This window comes from Sphaeramia orbicularis, chromosome 8 (assembly GCF_902148855.1).
Source record: "Sphaeramia orbicularis chromosome 8, fSphaOr1.1, whole genome shotgun sequence".
NCBI lineage: Eukaryota > Metazoa > Chordata > Actinopteri > Kurtiformes > Apogonidae > Sphaeramia > Sphaeramia orbicularis.
Window position 1 is genome coordinate 142,522 of NC_043964.1, and position 21,721 is coordinate 164,242.

The 21,721-nt window shown below is 50.7% G+C and overlaps 1 protein-coding gene across 5 annotated transcripts; it reads right to left on the minus strand.

Annotated features, from left to right (window-relative positions):
- Positions 1-2,842: 2,842 nt before the first annotated feature.
- On the minus strand, positions 2,843-21,599 carry btr30 (bloodthirsty-related gene family, member 30). 5 transcript variants are annotated; one of them, XM_030140060.1, is made up of 15 exons: positions 21,442-21,539; positions 20,890-20,891; positions 20,693-20,696; positions 19,377-19,503; positions 18,476-18,919; positions 18,249-18,353; positions 17,884-17,979; positions 17,564-17,797; positions 16,588-16,768; positions 16,415-16,504; positions 16,276-16,302; positions 15,312-15,338; positions 13,959-14,134; positions 4,476-4,631; positions 2,843-4,322 (listed from the first exon to the last, which is right to left on the minus strand). In XM_030140060.1, exons 4-15 carry the CDS (start codon positions 19,485-19,487, stop codon positions 4,116-4,118), a joined length of 1,854 nt encoding a protein of 617 aa, XP_029995920.1. In that variant the 5' UTR covers positions 19,488-19,503; positions 20,693-20,696; positions 20,890-20,891; positions 21,442-21,539; the 3' UTR covers positions 2,843-4,115. The 5 variants fall into 5 exon arrangements, with proteins under 5 accessions (XP_029995920.1, XP_029995918.1, XP_029995916.1 ...); XM_030140058.1 differs by lacking the exons at positions 20,693-20,696; positions 20,890-20,891 and adding an exon at positions 19,852-20,057 and having other exon boundaries at positions 21,449-21,599; XM_030140056.1 differs by lacking the exons at positions 20,693-20,696; positions 20,890-20,891 and adding an exon at positions 19,846-20,057 and having other exon boundaries at positions 21,449-21,599.
- Positions 21,600-21,721: the final 122 nt, after the last annotated feature.

Genomic DNA, 21,721 nt, shown 5'->3' on the forward strand with positions numbered 1-21,721 from the left:
AATATATATACAGATACAAATACATATACACATACATATACATATACAAATACATATACAAATATATATACACATACAAATACATATACAAATACATATACAAATATATATACACATACAAATACATATACACATACAAATACATATACACATACATATACACATACAAATACATATACAAATATATATACACATACAAATACATATACACATACACATACATATACACATACAAATACACATATATATATACACATACATATACATATACACATACAAATACATATACAAATACATATACACATACAAATACATATACAAATACATATACACATACAAATACATATACAAATACACATACACATACATATACATATACATATATGATAGAATGGGTTTCACTGCAGAGGAATATCAGTGTCAGATGGACCAGATCAACTTCAAACACTGTCTGTTCATGACAATACATGGACTGGACAGGTTCTATCAGTAGAACATTTACACATCTGTTTATAAATGGACATAAACCAACACATACACTATATTTCCAAAAGTCTAGTCTCCTCCATCCCAATCCTCAGACTCAGCTGTTCCAGTCCCTTCCATGTCCACAGGTGTATTAAATCCAGCCCTAGGCATGCAGACTGCTTTTACAAACATTTGGGACAGAATGGGTCTCTCTCAGGAGCTCAGTGAATTCCAGCGTGGAACTGTGATAGGATGCCACCTGTGACACAAATCCAGTGGTGAACTTTCCTGGCTCCTAAATATTCCACAGTCAGCTGTCAGCTGGATTAGAAGAAAGTGGAAGTGTTTGGGAACGACGGCGACTCAGCCACGCAGTGGTAGGCCACGGAAACTGACGGAGCGGGGTCAGCGGATGCTGAGGCGCAGAGTGTGAAGAGGTGGACGACTGTCTGCAGAGTCAGTGGTACAGACCTCCAAACTTCATGTGTCCTTCAGATTAGCTCCAGAACAGTGCGCACAGAGCTTCATGGAATGGGTTTCCGTGGCCGAGCGGCCGCATCCGAGCCATACATCAGTAAGTGCAATGCACAGCGGTGGATGCAGTGGTGTAAAGCACGCCGCCACTGGACTGTAGAGCAGGGGAGGAGCCTTCTCTGGACTGACCAATCGCACTTCTCCATCTGGCGATCTGACGGACGGGTCTGAGTTTGGCGGTCTCCAGGAGAACGATACTTGTGGGAGCGCATTGTGCCGAGTGTAAAGTTTGGTGGAGGGGGGGTTATGGTGTGGGGTTGTTTTTCAGGAGCTGGGCTGGGCCCCTTAGTTCCAGTGAAAGGAACTGGGAATGCTTCAGCAGAACAAGACATTTGGGACAATTCCACGCTCCCAACTTTGTGGGAACAGTTTGGAGCCGGCCCCTTCCTCTTCCAACATGACTGTGCACCAGTGCACAAAGCAAGGTCCATTTGGACATGGAGGACAGAGTCTGGTGTGGATGAACTGGACTGGCCTGCACACAGTCCTGACCTCAACCCCATAGAACACCTTTGGATGAATTAGAGCGCAGACTGAGAGCCAGGCCTTCTGTCCAACATCAGTGTGGGACCTCACAAATGCGCTTCTGGAAGAACGGTCCAAAATTCCCATGAACACACTCCTAAACCTTGTGGACAGCCTTCCCAGAAGAGCTGAAGCTGTTAGAGCTGCAAAGGGTGGAGCCACGTCAGACTGAACCCATAGACTAGGAATGGGATGGACCTGACATTCATATGGGAGTCAAAGCAGGAGAGGGAATACTGTTGGAAATAGAGTGTATGAACAATCCTTTTAGTTCAGGTTCCACATTCAGACCAATTCAATCTGCAGTGGACAGGACCAGAAAAATACTATCAGAATAATCTATAAATACTCACAACTCCAAATGTTTCTCTTTGTAAATGTAAATATTTTCATGTATTTACACTAAAACAAAGTAGAATTTCATTTAAAAAATGTGAATAACCTGAAGAAATATGAACAACCTGAAATGTCTTAAGAGAAGTCAGTACAATTTTAACAATATTCTGTTATTAAATGTTTTGTGTCTGTAGAGCCACTGTGATCTGTAAGTTCTAATGAACGTGTAAATGGTAAACTGAGGCAGAATAGTGTTAAATTTGCACAGATTTTTTCAGTTTGTTCATGTTCTTCAGATCTTTTGAAAGGATGGTTTGTAGATGTAAACCTTTTGGTAATGTAAATTTACTTTTTTCACTCTAAAACATAGAGAAAAGTTTGGAGTTGACATTATTTCTCTATTCTTCTGTTCTTATTTTCCTGGTTGGGTCCACTGCAGATCAGATTGAGCTGAATGTGGAACTGAACTGACAGGAGTTGGACAGAACTGCTGTACAGGATCAGTGTCAGAGTCTTTTTCCTGAAGAACCTGATTTATCCAATTAGATCCATGTAATCCACAGATAATCCACCAGGGGGGTCACCAGAGGCCTTTAGTGACACAACACTGACATTAATGAGGAAGAACTGGGAGCATTTACAAAAGGAATGAACTATTTATTAGACAATTTATTTATTTATCAATTTATTTTTTGCTCTAAATTTAAGTATGTGATATTTTTTTTGCATTAAAATTAAGTATCTGAATTGTTTGTCTCTGAATTCAGGTGCAAAAAATTCTGATATTTAATTGTTTTTGTTTGTTCAAAAATAACATTTGAGCATCGAGACCCGATGGATCAAATATGATACAAACTGAAGATTCATACATGGAAACTAATATTTGAAAAAATGTTTTCTGGTTGTTCAGAAGGACCAATAAAGGATCCAATTAAAAACAAAAAACAAAAAAAAGTGAAACCAGCAGTCGACAACATGAACCAGTCTCAAACAGCTGCTTTAATGGTTACCCAGTTTCACTTTAAACTCAACAATCGTTTAAATCTGGATGAAACCAACATTTAACACCATTTTCTGTCAAGACTTTTATTAATTTAAATTTTTCAAACATTGATTCGCCTGAAAAAGAAACAAACAGTAACAAACGCACGTCAGCCATTTTGGACCAATCACAGCTGTCGCATAAAAAACACCGACGTTCGCATTTCAACGTGTTCAATGAGTGCGAGATTCAAACACTTTTACATTCAGTGTCATCAGTAAACAAGCTAACAACATACGTTCATTAGCACAAACTGAGCCCTGTCCACCCCCCCACCCACCCCCCCACCCCCGACCCCGACCCCTCACTCTGTTTAACCCTGTTTAAGCCTGTTTAACCCTGTTTAACCCTGTTTAACCCTGTTTAAGCCTGTTTAACCCTGTTTAAGCCTGTTTAACCCTGTTTAACCCTGTTTAACCCTGTTTAAGCCTGTTTAACCCTGTTTAAGCCTGTTTAACCCTGTTTAACCCTGTTTAACCCTGTTTAAGCCTGTTTAACCCTGTTTAAGCCTGTTTAACCCTGTTTAAGCCTGTTTAAGCCTGTTTAAGCCTGTTTAACCCTGTTTAAGCCTGTTTAACCCTGTTTAAGCCTGTTTAACCCTGTTTAAGCCTGTTTAAGCCTGTTTAAGCCTGTTTAACCCTGTTTAACCCTGTTTAAGCCTGTTTAACCCTGTTTAAGCCTGTTTAAGCCTGTTTAAGCCTGTTTAAGCCTGTTTAACCCTGTTTAACCCTGTTTAAGCCTGTTTAAGCCTGTTTAACCCTGTTTAACCCTGTTTAAGCCTGTTTAACCCTGTTTAACCCTGTTTAACCCTGTTTAACCCTGTTTAAGCCTGTTTAAGCCTGTTTAACCCTGTTTAAGCCCTACAGACCCAGTACTACTGTGTCAGTTCCCAAAGGAATTTTTTTCCCCTATTTTTAATTTTTCTTCAGTGATTTATCACCTTATATTCTATTATTAAATTATTATGGAAGTAAACCTGTGTCATTAGATTTGAATTATGAAAGCCATTGAATTTCAAGTGCTGATTTTTTTTTGCACTGAAATTTAAGGATCTGAATTCCTGAAGTTCCATAACCACAGCTCCGCCCTTCGCCTCCTTGTGGTTTTACAGGACAGTCCATATGTGTTGACGTTTGTGCAGGTGTTCCCATGCTGGCCCCGCCCCTCCCCTCCCTCACTCCCTTCCTCCCTCCTTCCTTGGCCCCGCCCCTCAGGTCAGCTGATGCTGCGCCGTCACCAGGACCAGGGGGACGTCCTTGTCTCCGGTTCCGAGCAGAGGGAACATCCTGTCGGTGAACTCGGCGTTGGCGTTGAAGCTGTAGACCTCGGAGCCCGTCTTCACGTTGTAGAAGGTCACCTGACCCTCGTCCACGTCCAGGAACACGCCCACCTGACGCAGCTTCGGCGGCGCCTTCACCTGTGGGACCAATGGCAGGAAACGACAGTCAAGAAAACAGACAAGAACTGAACGAACGGGAAAATGAACAGATGAAGAAAAACACGAATAAGGAACTGCGTTCTGACTGGATCGTCGGTAAAGTCATGTGACAGATCTGCGTTGTGACTGGACCTTGGTGAGCGGCGGTGCGGTCAGTGCTCTCAGTTGGCTTCCGCTCCACCAGATGGCGTAGTATCCGTTGGATGGACTCATGTCGAACAGACCTTTCCTCTGGGCCGACTCTGAGACCACGCCCACTTTCCAGTCCTTACTGTCGCCTACAAACACCTGCACAGGTCAAACAGGAAGTGATCAAAAACACCTGCACAGCAGAGGTCGCGTTAACCGAAAATATTCCGTCATTGACAGATTTTTTTTTTTAAATGACGGAAAATTCTGAAGGCCGTCCGTCATTTTGACAGATTCAGATCCTGAGGGTAATCTACTGTTAACCTCTCCTGCTCGGCTCGTCCGACCGTAGTCAGCGAGAACAGGGCAGGTTTCCTCCAGGGCAGATGTGGGTTAACTCCCTTACCAGTAGTGGAAGACAGCAGCTTTTATTTATGCACAGTATATGGATGTTTGTGCACTTTTTCCTTCTGTCCTCTTACACACTCATACTCAAAACTGCCGCTCCCTCACCTTGCTCGACCACTCACACCATACGTTCACGCACGCACCACACACTGCTCTCGCACTTAAAGGAACACACACACACACACACACACACACACACACACACACACACACCAGTCTCATAACACTACCAAAGAAAGTTTAACACAACACTGTGAACAGAACCTGCTGCAGAATCGCTGGTCTGTCTGTGAGCAAGGCATCAAACAGTCCAGAACAGCATCCACCTGTATAGAACCAACATCCACCTGTACAGAACCAACATCCACCTGTACAGAACCAACATCCACCTGTATAGAACCAACATCCACCTGTACAGAACCAACATCCACCTGCATAGAACCAACATCCACCTGTATAGAACCAACATCCACCTGCATAGAACCTACATCCACCTGTATAGAACCAACATCCACCTGTATAGAACCAACATCCACCTGTACAGAACCAACATCCACCTGTACAGAACCAACATCCACCTGTATAGAACCAACATCCACCTGTATAGAACCAACATCCACCTGTATAGAACCAACAGCACCACTGTTCACAACTACACTGAATACAACAGCAGTACTGCAGTCACATGACTCACTGTTAGTCCACCTGTAGTAGACCCTGTCCAGTTAGTCCACCTGTAGTAGACCCCCTGTCCAGTTAGTCCACCTGTAGTAGACCCCCTGTCCAGTTAGTCCACCTGTAGTAGACCCTGTCCAGTTAGTCCACCTGTAGTAGACCCTGTCCAGTTAGTCCACCTGTAGTAGACCCCCTGTCCAGTTAGTCCACCTGTAGTAGACCCTGTCCAGTTAGTCCACCTGTAGTAGACCCTGTCCAGTTAGTCCACCTGTAGTAGACCCCTGTCCAGTTAGTCCACCTGTAGTAGACCCTGTCCAGTTAGTCCACCTGTAGTAGACCCCCTGTCCAGTTAGTCCACCTGTAGTAGACCCCCTGTCCAGTTAGTCCACCTGTAGTAGACCCTGTCCAGTTAGTCCACCTGTAGTAGACCCTGTCCAGTTAGTCCACCTGTAGTAGACCCCCTGTCCAGTTAGTCCACCTGTAGTAGACCCTGTCCAGTTAGTCCACCTGTAGTAGACCCTGTCCAGTTAGTCCACCTGTAGTAGACCCCTGTCCAGTTAGTCCACCTGTAGTAGACCCTGTCCAGTTAGTCCACCTGTAGTAGACCCCCTGTCCAGTTAGTCCACCTGTAGTAGACCCTGTCCAGTTAGTCCACCTGTAGTAGACCCTGTCCAGTTAGTCCATCTGTAGTAGACCCTGTCCAGTTAGTCCACCTGTAGTAGACCCCCTGTCCAGTTAGTCCACCTGTAGTAGACCCTGTCCAGTTAGTCCACCTGTAGTAGACCCCCTGTCCAGTTAGTCCACCTGTAGTAGACCCCCTGTCCAGTTAGTCCACCTGTAGTAGACCCCCTGTCCAGTTGATGGTGAGTGTGAACATTACTCAGTCAGTGTCCAGTCTTGTGTTGTTGTTTCTCTGACTTAAGCCAAAATTAGATGCTACTTTTCTTGCGCAAACTGTGCAGACAGCCGAGTCTCCTTAGTTATTTTAGAAAACCCAGTTAAATCCGATGTCATTAATAAACGCGGTGAAAAAAGAGGGACGGATGCGGTGGAGGATGACGGAAAAGCAAGGAATCCGCCAGTGGCATTTGGTGTGCTATATGTACGCATTTTCTACCTTTCATGTGTTATTAGATGGCATGTCCATTTGTGCGTAGATCTGTGGTTCATATAACCTGAACCCTGACCCTCAGTGCAGAACACACCAATTATAAGTGGCGTATATAATTATGCGAGTCGTGATATCACGTTGGTTTATCAGCCAGCAGCAACTACAGCTGCTGCATCATTGAAATGTTTTTGAACATTAAATACTACTAAATATATCTTTTTATCATTAAAAAATAAAAATTTGAAATGACGGATAATAATACGTTATGACGGAATTTTTACGACCCTGTCCGTCAAAATGACGGACAATAAAAATGTCTAGCGCAACCTCTGCTGCACAGGTGAAACAGGAAGTGTGAGAAAAGAGCCAAAGATACACACACACACACGCGTACACACACATGTACACACGCAATATATTGATACATGATATTCTGACTGGTCTCTGCTGGGGCTCAGTCTCTGAAGGGGGTCTGCTGGGGTCTGCTGGGGGTCAGTCTCTGAAGGGGGTCTGCTGGGGCTCAGTGTCTGAAGAGGGTCTGCTGGGGCTCAGTCTCTGAAGGGGGTCTGCTGGGGTCTGCTGGGGGTCAGTCTCTGAAGGGGGTCTGCTGGGGCTCAGTCTCTGAAGGGGGTCTGCTGGGGGTCAGTCTCTGAAGGGGGTCTGCTGGGGTCTGCTGGGGCTCAGTCTCTGAAGGGGGTCTGCGGGGGGTCAGTCTCTGAAGGGGGTCTGCTGGGGTCTGCTGGGGGTCAGTCTCTGAAGGGGGTGTGCTGGGGCTCAGTCTCTGAAGGGGGTCTGCTGGGGGTCGGTCTCTGAAGGGGGTCTGCTGGGGTCTGCTGGGGGTCAGTCTCTGAAGGGGGTCTGCTGGGGCTCAGTCTCTGAAGGGGGTCTGCTGGGGTCTGCTGGGGGTCAGTCTCTGAAGGGGGTCTGCTGGGGCTCAGTCTCTGAAGGGGGTCTGCTGGGGTCTGCTGGGGCTCAGTCTCTGAAGGGGGTCTGCTGGGGTCTGCTGGGGGTCAGTCTCTGAAGGGGGTCTGCTGGGGCTCAGTGTCTGAAGAGGGTCTGCTGGGGCTCAGTCTCTGAAGGGGGTCTGCTGGGGTCTGCTGGGGGTCAGTCTCTGAAGGGGGTCTGCTGGGGCTCAGTCTCTGAAGGGGGTCTGCTGGGGGTCAGTCTCTGAAGGGGGTCTGCTGGGGGTCAGTCTCTGAAGGGGGTCTGCTGGGGTCTGCTGGGGCTCAGTCTCTGAAGGGGGTCTGCTGGGGGTCAGTCTCTGAAGGGGGTCTGCTGGGGTCTGCTGGGGGTCAGTCTCTGAAGGGGGTGTGCTGGGGCTCAGTCTCTGAAGGTGGTCTGCTGGGGGTCAGTCTCTGAAGGGGGTCTGCTGGGGTCTGCTGGGGGTCAGTCTCTGAAGGGGGTCTGCTGGGGCTCAGTCTCTGAAGGGGGTCTGCTGGGGTCTGCTGGGGGTCAGTCTCTGAAGGGGGTCTGCTGGGGCTCAGTCTCTGAAGGGGGTCTGCTGGGGTCTGCTGGGGCTCAGTCTCTGAAGGGGGTCTGCTGGGGTCTGCTGGGGGTCAGTCTCTGAAGGGGGTCTGCTGGGGCTCAGTGTCTGAAGAGGGTCTGCTGGGGCTCAGTCTCTGAAGGGGGTCTGCTGGGGTCTGCTGGGGGTCAGTCTCTGAAGGGGGTCTGCTGGGGCTCAGTCTCTGAAGGGGGTCTGCTGGGGTGTGCTGGGGGTCAGTCTCTGAAGGGGGTCTGCTGGGGCTCAGTGTCTGAAGAGGGTCTGCTGGGGCTCAGTCTCTGAAGGGGGTCTGCTGGGGTCTGCTGGGGGTCAGTCTCTGAAGGGGGTCTGCTGGGGCTCAGTCTCTGAAGGGGGTCTGCTGGGGGTCAGTCTCTGAAGGGGGTCTGCTGGGGTCTGCTGGGGCTCAGTCTCTGAAGGGGGTCTGCTGGGGGTCAGTCTCTGAAGGGGGTCTGCTGGGGTCTGCTGGGGGTCAGTCTCTGAAGGGGGTGTGCTGGGGCTCAGTCTCTGAAGGGGGTCTGCTGGGGGTCAGTCTCTGAAGGGGGTCTGCTGGGGTCTGCTGGGGGTCAGTCTCTGAAGGGGGTCTGCTGGGGCTCAGTCTCTGAAGGGGGTCTGCTGGGGTCTGCTGGGGGTCAGTCTCTGAAGGGGGTCTGCTGGGGCTCAGTCTCTGAAGGGGGTCTGCTGGGGTCTGCTGGGGCTCAGTCTCTGAAGGGGGTCTGCTGGGGTCTGCTGGGGGTCAGTCTCTGAAGGGGGTCTGCTGGGGCTCAGTGTCTGAAGAGGGTCTGCTGGGGCTCAGTCTCTGAAGGGGGTCTGCTGGGGTCTGCTGGGGGTCAGTCTCTGAAGGGGGTCTGCTGGGGCTCAGTCTCTGAAGGGGGTCTGCTGGGGTCAGTCTCTGAAGGGGGTCTGCTGGGGTCTGCTGGGGCTCAGTCTCTGAAGGGGGTCTGCTGGGGCTCAGTCTCTGAAGGGGGTCTGCTGGGGCTCAGTCTCTGAAGGGGGTCTGCTGGGGTCTGCTGGGGGTCAGTCTCTGAAGGGGGTCTGCTGGGGCTCAGTCTCTGAAGGGGGTCTGCTGGGGTCTGCTGGGGCTCAGTCTCTGAAGGGGGTCTGTTGGGGTCTGCTGGGGGTCAGTCTCTGAAGGGGGTCTGCTGGGGCTCAGTCTCTGAAGGGGGTCTGCTGGGGTCTGCTGGGGGTCAGTCTCTGAAGGGGGTCTGCTGGGGCTCAGTCTCTGAAGGGGGTCTGCTGGGGCTCAGTCTCTGAAGGGGGTCTGCTGGGGTCTGCTGGGGGTCAGTCTCTGAAGGGGGTCTGCTGGGGCTCAGTGTCTGAAGAGGGTCTGCTGGGGCTCAGTCTCTGAAGGGGGTCTGCTGGGGTCTGCTGGGGGTCAGTCTCTGAAGGGGGTCTGCTGGGGCTCAGTCTCTGAAGGGGGTCTGCTGGGGGTCAGTCTCTGAAGGGGGTCTGCTGGGGTCTGCTGGGGCTCAGTCTCTGAAGGGGGTCTGCTGGGGGTCAGTCTCTGAAGGGGGTCTGCTGGGGTCTGCTGGGGTCAGTCTCTGAAGGGGGTCTGCTGGGGCTCAGTCTCTGAAGGGGGTCTGCTGGGGGTCAGTCTCTGAAGGGGGTCTGCTGGGGTCTGCTGGGGGTCAGTCTCTGAAGGGGGTCTGCTGGGGCTCAGTCTCTGAAGGGGGTCTGCTGGGGTCTGCTGGGGCTCAGTCTCTGAAGGGGGTCTGTTGGGGTCTGCTGGGGGTCAGTCTCTGAAGGGGGTCTGCTGGGGCTCAGTCTCTGAAGGGGGTCTGCTGGGGTCTGCTGGGGGTCAGTCTCTGAAGGGGGTCTGCTGGGGCTCAGTCTCTGAAGGGGGTCTGCTGGGGTCTGCTGGGGGTCAGTCTCTGAAGGGGGTCTGCTGGGGCTCAGTGTCTGAAGAGGGTCTGCTGGGGCTCAGTCTCTGAAGGGGGTCTGCTGGGGTCTGCTGGGGGTCAGTCTCTGAAGGGGGTCTGCTGGGGGTCAGTCTCTGAAGGGGGTCTGCTGGGGTCTGCTGGGGCTCAGTCTCTGAAGGGGGTCGTTGGGGTCTGCTGGGGGTCAGTCTCTGAAGGGGGTCTGCTGGGGTCTGCTGGGGGTCAGTCTCTGAAGGGGGTCTGCTGGGGCTCAGTCTCTGAAGGGGGTCTGCTGGGGGTCAGTCTCTGAAGGGGGTCTGCTGGGGTCTGCTGGGGTCAGTCTCTGAAGGGGGTCTGCTGGGGCTCAGTCTCTGAAGGGGGTCTGCTGGGGTCTGCTGGGGCTCAGTCTCTGAAGGGGGTCTGTTGGGGTCTGCTGGGGGTCAGTCTCTGAAGGGGGTCTGCTGGGGCTCAGTCTCTGAAGGGGGTCTGCTGGGGTCTGCTGGGGGTCAGTCTCTGAAGGGGGTCTGCTGGGGCTCAGTCTCTGAAGGGGGTCTGCTGGGGTCTGCTGGGGCTCAGTCTCTGAAGGGGGTCTGCTGGGGTCTGCTGGGGCTCAGTGTCTGAAGAGGGTCTGCTGGGGCTCAGTCTCTGAAGGGGGTCTGCTGGGGTCTGCTGGGGCTCAGTCTCTGAAGGGGGTCTGCTGGGGGTCAGTCTCTGAAGGGGGTCTGCTGGGGGTCAGTCTCTGAAGGGGGTCTGCTGGGGTCTGCTGGGGGTCGGTCTCTGAAGGGGGTCTGCTGGGGCTCAGTCTCTGAAGGGGGTCTGCTGGGGTCTGCTGGGGCTCAGTGTCTGAAGGGGGTCTGCTGGGGCTCAGTCTCTGAAGGGGGTCTGCTGGGTCTGCTGGGGCTCAGTCTCTGAAGGGGGTCTGCTGGGGCTCAGTCTCTGAAGGGGGTCTGCTGGGGTCTGCTGGGGCTCAGTCTCTGAAGTGGGTCTGCTGGGGTCTGCTGGGGGTCAGTCTCTGAAAGGGGTGTGCTGGGGCTCAGTCTCTGAAGGGGGTCTGCTGGGGTCTGCTGGGGGTCAGTCTCTGAAGGGGGTCTGCTGGGGCTCAGTCTCTGAAGGGGGTCTGCTGGGGTCTGCTGGGGCTCAGTGTCTGAAGAGGGTCTGCTGGGGCTCAGTCTCTGAAGGGGGTCTGCTGGGTCTGCTGGGGCTCAGTCTCTGAAGGGGGTCTGCTGGGGCTCAGTCTCTGAAGGGGTCTGCTGGGGGTCAGTCTCTGAAGGGGGTCTGCTGGGGTCTGCTGGGGGTCAGTCTCTGAAGGGGGTCTGCTGGGGCTCAGTCTCTGAAGGGGGTCTGCTGGGGTCTGCTGGGGCTCAGTCTCTGAAGGGGGTCTGCTGGGGCTCAGTCTCTGGAGGGGGTCTGCTGGGGGCTGCTGGGGCTCAGTCTCTGGAGGGGGTCTGCTGGGGCTCAGTCTCTGAAGGGGGTCTGCTGGGGTCTGCTGGGGCTCAGTCTCTGAAGTGGGTCTGCTGGGGTCTGCTGGGGGTCAGTCTCTGAAAGGGGTGTGCTGGGGCTCAGTCTCTGAAGGGGGTCTGCTGGGGTCTGCTGGGGCTCAGTCTCTGAAGTGGGTCTGCTGGGGTCTGCTGGGGGTCAGTCTCTGAAGGGGGTCTGCTGGGGCTCAGTCTCTGAAGGGGGTCTGCTGGGGTCTGCTGGGGCTCAGTCTCTGAAGGGGGTCTGCTGGGGGTCAGTCTCTGAAGGGGGTCTGCTGGGGTCTGCTGGGGGTCAGTCTCTGAAGGAGGTCTGCTGGGGGTCAGTCTCTGAAGGGGGTCTGCTGGGGCTCAGTCTCTGAAGGGGGTCTGCTGGGGGTCAGTCTCTGAAGGTGGTCTGCTGGGGCTCAGTCTCTGAAGGGGGTCTGCTGGGGCTCAGTCTCTGAAGGGGGTCTGCTGGGGGTCAGTCTCTGAAGGGGGTCTGCTGGGGCTCAGTCTCTGAAGGGGGTCTGCTGGGGTCTGCTGGGGCTCAGTCTCTGAAGGGGGTCTGCTGGGGCTCAGTCTCTGAAGGGGGGCTGCTGGGGTCTGCTGGGGCTCAGTCTCTGGAGGGGGTCTCTGAAGGGGGTCTGCTGGGGCTCAGTCTCTGAAGGGGGTCTCTGAAGGGGGTCTGCTGGGGCTCAGTCTCTGAAGGGGGTCTGCTGGGGGTCAGTCTCTGAAGGGGGTCTGCTGGGGCTCAGTCTCTGAAGGGGGTCTGCTGGGGTCTGCTGGGGCTCAGTCTCTGAAGGGGGTCTGCTGGGGTCTGCTGGGGCTCAGTGTCTGAAGAGGGTCTGCTGGGGCTCAGTCTCTGAAGGGGGTCTGCTGGGGCTCAGTCTCTGAAGGGGGTCTGCTGGGGGTCAGTCTCTGAAGGGGGTCTGCTGGGGTCTGCTGGGGGTCAGTCTCTGAAGGGGGTCTGCTGGGGCTCAGTCTCTGAAGGGGGGCTGCTGGGGTCTGCTGGGGCTCAGTCTCTGAAGGGGGTCTGCTGGGGCTCAGTCTCTGAAGGGGGTCTGCTGGGGTCTGCTGGGGCTCAGTCTCTGAAGGGGGTCTGCTGGGGCTCAGTCTCTGAAGGGGGTCTGCTGGGGTCTGCTGGGGCTCAGTCTCTGAAGTGGGTCTGCTGGGGCTCAGTCTCTGAAGGGGGTCTGCTGGGGTCTGCTGGGGCTCAGTCTCTGAAGGGGGTCTGCTGGGGCTCAGTCTCAGAAGGTGGTCTGCTGGGGTCTGCTGGGGCTCAGTCTCTGAAGGGGGTCTGCTGGGGCTCAGTCTCTGAAGGGGGTCTGCTGGGGTCTGCTGGGGCTCAGTCTCTGAAGTGGGTCTGCTGGGGTCTGCTGGGGGTCAGTCTCTGAAAGGGGTGTGCTGGGGCTCAGTCTCTGAAGGGGGTCTGCTGGGGTCTGCTGGGGGTCAGTCTCTGAAGGGGGTCTGCTGGGGCTCAGTCTCTGAAGGGGGTCTGCTGGGGGTCAGTCTCTGAAGGGGGTCTGCTGGGGTCTGCTGGGGGTCAGTCTCTGAAGGAGGTCTGCTGGGGGTCAGTCTCTGAAGGGGGTCTGCTGGGGCTCAGTCTCTGAAGGGGGTCTGCTGGGGTCTGCTGGGGCTCAGTCTCTGAAGTGGGTCTGCTGGGGTCTGCTGGGGGTCAGTCTCTGAAGGGGGTGTGCTGGGGCTCAGTCTCTGAAGGGGGTCTGCTGGGGTCTGCTGGGGCTCAGTCTCTGAAGGGGGTCTGCTGGGGGTCAGTCTCTGAAGGGGGTCTGCTGGGGTCTGCTGGGGGTCAGTCTCTAAAGGAGGTCTGCTGGAGGTCAGTCTCTGAAGGGGGTCTGCTGGGGCTCAGTCTCTGAAGGGGGTCTGCTGGGGCTCAGTCTCTGAAGGGGGTCTGCTGGGGGTCAGTCTCTGAAGGTGGTCTGCTGGGGCTCAGTCTCTGAAGGGGGTCTGCTGGGGCTCAGTCTCTGAAGGGGGTCTGCTGGGGGTCAGTCTCTGAAGGGGGTCTGCTGGGGCTCAGTCTCTGAAGGGGGTCTGCTGGGGCTCAGTCTCTGAAGGGGGTCTGCTGGGGCTCAGTCTCTGAAGGGGGTCTGCTGGGGTCTGCTGGGGCTCAGTCTCTGAAGGGGGTCTGCTGGGGCTCAGTCTCTGAAGGGGGTCTGCTGGGGCTCAGTCTCTGAAGGGGGTCTGCTGGGGTCTGCTGGGGCTCAGTCTCTGAAGGGGGTCTCTGAAGGGGGTCTGCTGGGGCTCAGTCTCTGAAGGGGGTCTCTGAAGGGGGTCTGCTGGGGCTCAGTCTCTGAAGGGGGTCTCTGAAGGGGGTCTGCTGGGGCTCAGTCTCTGAAGGGGGTCTCTGAAGGGGGTCTGCTGGGGCTCAGTCTCTGAAGGGGGTCTGCTGGGGGTCAGTCTCTGAAGGGGGTCTGCTGGGGCTCAGTCTCTGAAGGGGGTCTCTGAAGGGGGTCTGCTGGCTCTGACCTCCCAGTAGTGGCGTCCTGCGGCGTAGCCCTCCTTGGCGCTGACACAGGACCAGACGTCGAAGCGGTGCGGACTGTTTCTGTAGAACTGGAGCTTCTCTCCTCGCTTCACCTGCTTCCGGTCTTCGGACAGGATGAGGAACGGGTACGCCGTGACCGGGTTCAGGACCACATCCTCTGAAGAACAAGGTCCAAACAGACACCAGAACATCAGAGCGGGTCTGTCCCCTGGATGGGGTCCATGTGAGGACATGTGACCAGTGTGTGGGTACCACAGACCCCGCCCCCCCCCTCCCCCCCCGGTGGACGATAATTAACACTGAATGTGTGAATAAAAGACAGTGGAGTGAAAAGTGTCCTACGAAGATGAGCTCATGTTCTACAAATTAAACACGTCGAAAATCCAACTGGAACAGAACCCCCCCCCCCAGCCCACACCCAGTCCACCCATGAGGCTCCTTCTGCAGTAGGGTGGACCCACGCCACTGTTTGGGCTGTGCCCAGCCAAGACCCAAGATCATACATAGAAATATAATAGAAATATAATAGAAATATAATAGAAATACAATATAAATAGAATATAAATAGAATATAAATACAATATAAATATAATACAAATATAATATAAATATAATACAAATATAATATAAATATAATACAAATATAATATAAATATAATATAAATAGAATACAAATACAATATAAATAGAATATAAATATAATACAAATATAATATAAATATAATATAAATATAATATAAATACAATATAAATAGAATATAAATATAATAGAAATACAATAGAAATACAATAGAAATAGAATAGAAATACAATAGAAATATAATATAAATATAATATAAATACAATATAAATATAATATAAATATAATATAAATACAATATAAATAGAATATAAATACAATATAAATAGAATAGAAATATAATAGAAATACAATATAAATATAATATAAATATAATAGAAATACAATATAAATATAATAGAAATACAATATAAATATAATAGAAATACAATATAAATACAATATAAATATAATATAACTACAATATAAATAGAATAGAAATATAATAGAAATACAATATAAATAGAATAGAAATATAATATAAATACAATATAAATATAATAGAAATATAATAGAAATACAATATAAATATAATATAAATACAATATACATATAATATAAATACAATATAAATATAATATAAATACAACATAAATATAATATAAATACAATATAAATACAACATAAATATAACATAAATATAATATAAATATAATATAAATACAATATAAATACAATAATACATAGTTAATAGAATACATAGAACAGAACTCACCCATGTAGACACGGGCCTTCTTGTGTCCTGCAGGACAAACCACAGGTTCATTAACATGTTTGACTGAAGGTTCTAATGGGTTCTGATGTGTTGTCATGTGTTCTCGCATCTTCTAATGTTCTCATGTGTTCTCATGTATTCTGTGTTCACATGTTCTCATGTGATCTAATGTGTTCTCATGGGTTCTCTTGTGTTCTCATGTATTCTGTGTTCACATGTGTTCTCATATGTCCTAATGTTCTAATGTGATCTCATGTGTTCTAATGTGTTCTGCTGGGTTCTTATGTGTTCTCATGTGTTCTACTGGGTTATGTGTTCTCATGTGTTCCACTGTGTTCTGCTGGGTTCTAATGTGTTCTTATGTGTTCTCATGTGTTCTGTTGTGTTCACATGTGTTCTCATGTGTTCCACTGTGTTATCATGTGTTCCACTGTGTTCTGCTGTGTTCTACTGCGTTCTACTGGGTTCTAATGTGTTCTTATGTGTTCTAAGATGTTCTACTGTGTTCTCATGTGTTCTACTGGGTTCTAATGTGTTCTTATGTGTTCTCATGTGTTCTATTGGGTTATGTGTTCTCATGTGTTCTACTGTGTTCTCATGTGTTCCACTGTGTTCTGCTGTGTTCTACTGCGTTCTACTGTGTTCTAATGTGTTCTTATGTGTTCTAAGATGTTCTACTGTGTTCTCATGTGGTCTACTGTGTTCTCATGTGTTCCACTGTGTTCTCATGTGTTCCACTGCGTTCTACTGTGTTCTACTGGGTTCTAATGTGTTCTTATGTGTTCTAAGATGTTCTACTGTGTTCTCATGTGGTCTACTGTGTTCTCATGTGTTCCACTGTGTTCTGCTGTGTTCTACTGTGTTCTACTGGGTTCTAATGTGTTCTAAGATGTTCTACTGTGTTCTCATGTGTTCTACTGGGTTCTCATGTGTTCTACTGGGTTCTATTGGATCTAAACGGTACCTGACACTGGTTTGAGCTTCTTTAAATCTGAAGGAAACAAACAAACAGTGAATAAAGAGATCAAAACATGGAGCTGGAGTCAGCTGGACCAGACTGGACCAGACTGGACCAGACCGGACTGGAGCCAGTGACCTCTGACCTCTGAGCGTCCACTGGCTCTTCCTCAGGTTGGCGCTGCTTCCTCTCAGACTGAGCATGCTCTCTGCCGGCGTCACCTCCCCCGACGAAACTGAAACAACAAACACTGACATTGGAGGGGGTCCAGGGGGGTCCAGGGGGGTCCTGAAGGTTCTGTTCTGGGGTTACACTCACAGGACCCGGCGGACCCTCGGGACCGGGTGTCCCCCGTCCGGATGTCCTCCATCTTGTCCTTGACCTCCATCAGGGAGCTCTTGACCTCCGACAGATGGAAGTGGACCGACAAGTCCTGGTCCTGGTCCTGGTCCTGGTCGGTCTGCTGCTCGTCCACAAGAGACACTGCGTCCTCGAAGCTCTGAAGACCAGAACCACAAGGCCCAGATGAGTCCAAACCACCAGAACCACAAAGCCTGGATGAGTCCAAACCATCAGAACCACAAGGCCCAGATGAGTCCAAACCACCAGAACCACAAAGCCTGGATGAGTCCAAACCATCAGAACCACAAAGCCCAGATGAGTCCAAACCACCAGAACCACAAAGCCTGGATGAGTCCAAACCATCAGAACCACAAGGCCCAGATGAGTCCAAACCACCAGACCCAGATGAGTCCAAACCACCAGAACCGCAAGGCCCAGATGAGTCCAAACCACCAGAACCACAAGGCCCGGATGAGTCCAAATCACCAGAACCACAAGGCCCAGATGAGTCCAAACCATCAGAACCACAAGGCCCAGATGAGTCCAAACCACCAGACCCGGATGAGTCCAAACCACCAGAACCGCAAGGCCCAGGTGAGTCCAAACCATCAGAACCACAAGGCCCAGATGAGTCCAAACCACCAGACCCGGATGAGTCCAAACCACCAGACCCGGATGAGTCCAAACCACCAGAACCGCAAGGCCCAGATAAGTCCAAACCACCAGAACCACAAGGCCCAGATAAGTCCAAGCCATCAGAACTGGATGAGTCCAAACCACCAGAACCACAAGGCCCGGATGAGTCCAAACCACCAGAACCACAAGGCCCGGATGAGTCCAAACCACCAGAACCACAAGGCCCAGATGTGTCCAAATCACCAGAACCACAAGGCCCGGATGAGTCCAAACCACCAGAACCACAAGGCCCGTTTAAGTTGGTTCTGGTTCTTACCTGTAGGAAGCTGATGTGGTCCTGACTGATGGCCTGGACTTCCAGCGTGGCCCTCCTGTCCGTCAGCTGGCTAAGCTCCGCCTCCAGTCTGCTCACAAGCCCCTCCCCTTTTGACATCACAGAGTCCAGCTGGTTCTGGATCCCGCCCACCACCTGAGACCGGATCCGGTCCAGAGAGGCCGAAACCTGGTCCAGCAGGTGTTCCACTTCACCCCGTTCACTGTCAGCGTAGTTCTGAATCACACAGCAACCGATGATCAGTGAACAGGACCAGGACTAGGACCAGGACTAGGACCAGGACTGACCCGGTTCAGACTCACCTTCACCCCATCCAGTTTCCTCTTCAGCTCCAACAGGTGGATCTCCTTGGATTTGATCCGGTTCAGGATCTCCTGCTCCGTCCTCGCAACCTGTTTCTGAAAACAACCAGGTTCAGGGTCAGGGTCCAGAACCACCACAGTTCAGAACCACCACAGTCCAGAACCACCACAGTCCAGAAACCATCCAATGGCTGAGTGTAAATCCATAAATGTGAGTATAAGCCCCTCCCTCCTAAACAACCATTGGCTGATGTGCATCGACCCCTCCTGTGACTGGATGTAAAAGTGTTGATGGTAATAGGCTGTAAATGTAGACACTGACCAATCAGAGTGCAGATAGACAGAGGTGGGCGGGGCTGTGGTACCTGTTTGCTGAGTCGCTCCGTCTGGACGGACACGGTTTTGTGCGTTCGATGTTCCTCCAGGACGCAGATGGCGCAGATACAGCGCTGACAGGTCCGACAGTACACCTGGACCGTGAATGCACCACCACCAAACACACAAACACACCTTGAGCAGAAGAAGAGCACCATGGGTAACGGCTGACTGATCTGACCACGCCCACATCCGACCACACAGCAGGACCACTCACCTCCAGCAGGCGGCGGTGTTCTGAGCATGTGCGGCCCCTCAGCGCCTCCTGCGGGTCCATCAGCGGGTGTTTGGCGTAGAATGGCGTACTGTGATGCGGCTGCACGTGCTCAGTGCAGTAGGAGGCGGTGCAGGTGAGGCAGGAGGCGGTGGCCGGACGCTTCACACCTGTGCACACGTCGCACCACACCACCTCCGCCCCCGACCCCGCCTCCAGCCCCTCCCCTCCCACCGTCCCAAACGGGTTGGCGGCGTCCGCAGTGGCGGCGTCCATCAGCGATGGCGGCGGCGGTAAACCCGCAGCTCCGTAACGACCCACTTTGTATTTATCTGCGATGAGGGCGAAGACTTTGTTGACGCTGAGTCGAGGACGTTCATCGAACTGACGTTTACAGAGAGGACACGAACAGACGGGGGTCGACGCCCAGTAACCACCGATGCACGCCTGGAGACACCAACGAAGAAGAACAGAGGAGTGGGAGGAGCTGGGACGAGCTGAGAGGAGTGGGAGGGGCTGAGAGGAGCTGGGAGGGGCTGGGAGTGGGAGGAGCTGGGAGGAGTGGCAGGGGCTGGGAGAAGCAGGAGGAGGTGGGAGGAGCTGGAGGAGGTGGGAGGAGTGGGAGAAACTGGGTGGAGCAAGGAGGGGCTGGGAGGAGCTGTGTGTATTTGTGTGTATTTGTGTAGTTGTGCATACCTGGCAGAAGTTGTGTGTATTTGTGTGTATTTGTGTGTAGTTGTGTATATTTGTGTGTGTTTGTGTGTAGGTGTGCATATTTGTGTAGTTGTGTGTACCTGGCAGAAGTTGTGTATAGTTGTGAGTATTTGTGTGTAGTTGTGTGTATTTGTGCGTACCTGGCAGAAGGTGTGTATAATTGTGTGTATTTGTGTGTATTTGTGCGTACCTGGCAGAAGTTGTGTCCACAGGGCGTGGACACCGGGTCGTTGAACAGATCCAAACAGATGGAACAGGTGAGTTCTTGCTCCGAGAACAGCTCAGGCCCCGCCTCCGCCATGACAACGCCAAGCCCACTGCCCCACGCAAAGACACACAAAGCCATGTGGAAATACACAAAAACATGAAAAAACCACACACAATACCACACAAAACATGAAGAAATGAATATTCATAAAAATATATTAAAAAATATATAACATACACAAAATCATATATACACACACACCCACACCCACACACATATATATATATATATATATATATATATATATATATATATATATATATATATATATATATATGTATAAATAAAAAGATATTCACAAAACTACAGAAAAAACACACATGCATTCTGGGAGTTCAAAGTCAATAGAGGGAATTCACAAACAAACAAATGATCCATAAAGTGGACGTACCCGTACCCGGTGTCTCCGTCCGCTGCTGACCAATCACCTGCTGTGGACAGGTGTGAGCAGGTGCTCAGGGGGCGGGGCCTCCACACAGCTGTTTGTGGGTGTGTTCAGGGCTCAGGGGGCAGGACCTCCTCGCAGCTGTTTGTGGGCGTGTTCAGGGGGTGGGGCCTCCTCAGCTGTTTGTGGGCGTGTTCAGGGTGACAGACTTAAATCAGCTGTAAAATGAAAAACAACAGGAGTTCATATTTAATAGAATCTGAAAAAGGTTGAACATTAAATATAAAAAACACACCAAACGTGTATTTCAGGTTTTTCTCGTCCATTGGAGTGTGTTTTCCATTCAACCCAGAATGGTTCCGTTCAGCTCAGTTCTGGTGGACTTCAGAACACAAACACAAACCGAAGTCCACAGCAGTGAAGAGCTCAGCACATCCACACACTGAGCCCAACTGAACTGACAACTAAGAACAAACACCTTAATGCTAACACAGTAGTTAGCATGGCTGTGTCCAGAAGTGCTAACACTGCACTGGTTAAAGTCATTATGGGATGTTAGCTGTTAGCCTACTATTGGTTTAGCACTGGTACATGTAACTAGTTGTCATATTTTTAACTGTTTGACCAGAATAAAAAAGATTAAAGGACTGTGTAGCATTAGCGGCTAGCTCCTTACTGTCGGCTAACAGCTGACAGTCATTAGCATCCACCTGTTCAGCCTTAAAACCACAACAAACAACTCAAACTGTTCTAATCCACCGACGATCAGGATTCACTCCAAGTTGAACTTCACTGCATTTCTAATAAAATGTGCAACACAATTAATACCAACCTGGACGATCATTTATAAGACCCACCTGAACCTCCAGACCAGGTCCCAGGTCCCAGGTGGGTTCTGGGACAGATGGGCTTCTCCGTTCATGTAGTCTATTTGGGGCAAGTTTTTAATATAATGCACTTTTCAGTCACTGCTATCCTAATGTCACTGCATAGGTCAATATATAATTATGCTAAAGGCTATAAACTACAGGCTAAAGGCTGAAAGCTAACGGCTGAAGGCTATAAGCTAAAGGCTAACAGCTGAAGGCTACAGGTTATAAGGAAAGGCAAGTTTATTTATTTAGCACATTTCAGCAACAAGGCAATTCAAGGTGCTTCACACTTGACATTGAAATACGACAGGGAAAAAGAAACATTTAAAATATTAGAAAAGAAAAGGTGATTAAAAACAGCAAGTAAGGAAACAACACATAAAACCCAAAATATAAAAACACACACATATTAAAGTAAGAGTTGCAGTGCAGAGTTTCGAAGGAAAATATAAATTTAAAAAGTAAAAAGCAGTAATAAGCTAAAGTCTAACAGCTACAGGCTATAAGCTAATGGCTAAAGGCTACAGGCTGGTGGTGATGTGTTTACTTCAGGGTGTGAATGCAGCTGAACTTCAGCTGTGGGTTGGTCTGGTTGTTCTCTGTCGGTGCATGAATCCAAAGTGCTCAGTGCTCCTGTCGTCACCAGTGGCAGTCTGCTTGAACTGCTTCTTCGCTGGTATTTTCTGTTTTCTTTAATGAGTCTGTTTTATGACCAAGTGAAATAAAGAACCTCTGACCTTTGACCTCAAACAGAAGCAGAAGACCACGGACACGCTCAGTAAATCCACTTCCCAGATCCTGAACCTGGTCCCGGTTCCATCCCAGACCAGAACCTCCACAGACTTCCTGACCTTTGGACTCAACAGTCTGTCAAACAAACCTGAAAGTCCGGTTCCTGTGGGCGGGGCCTACGAGAGGGCGGGGCCTCCAGCGGCCGGTTGGGTGAGTTTCAGCAACACGTACTGGAAAAACACAGAAGGAAAAAAAAAAACAAAACAAAAAAACAGAAG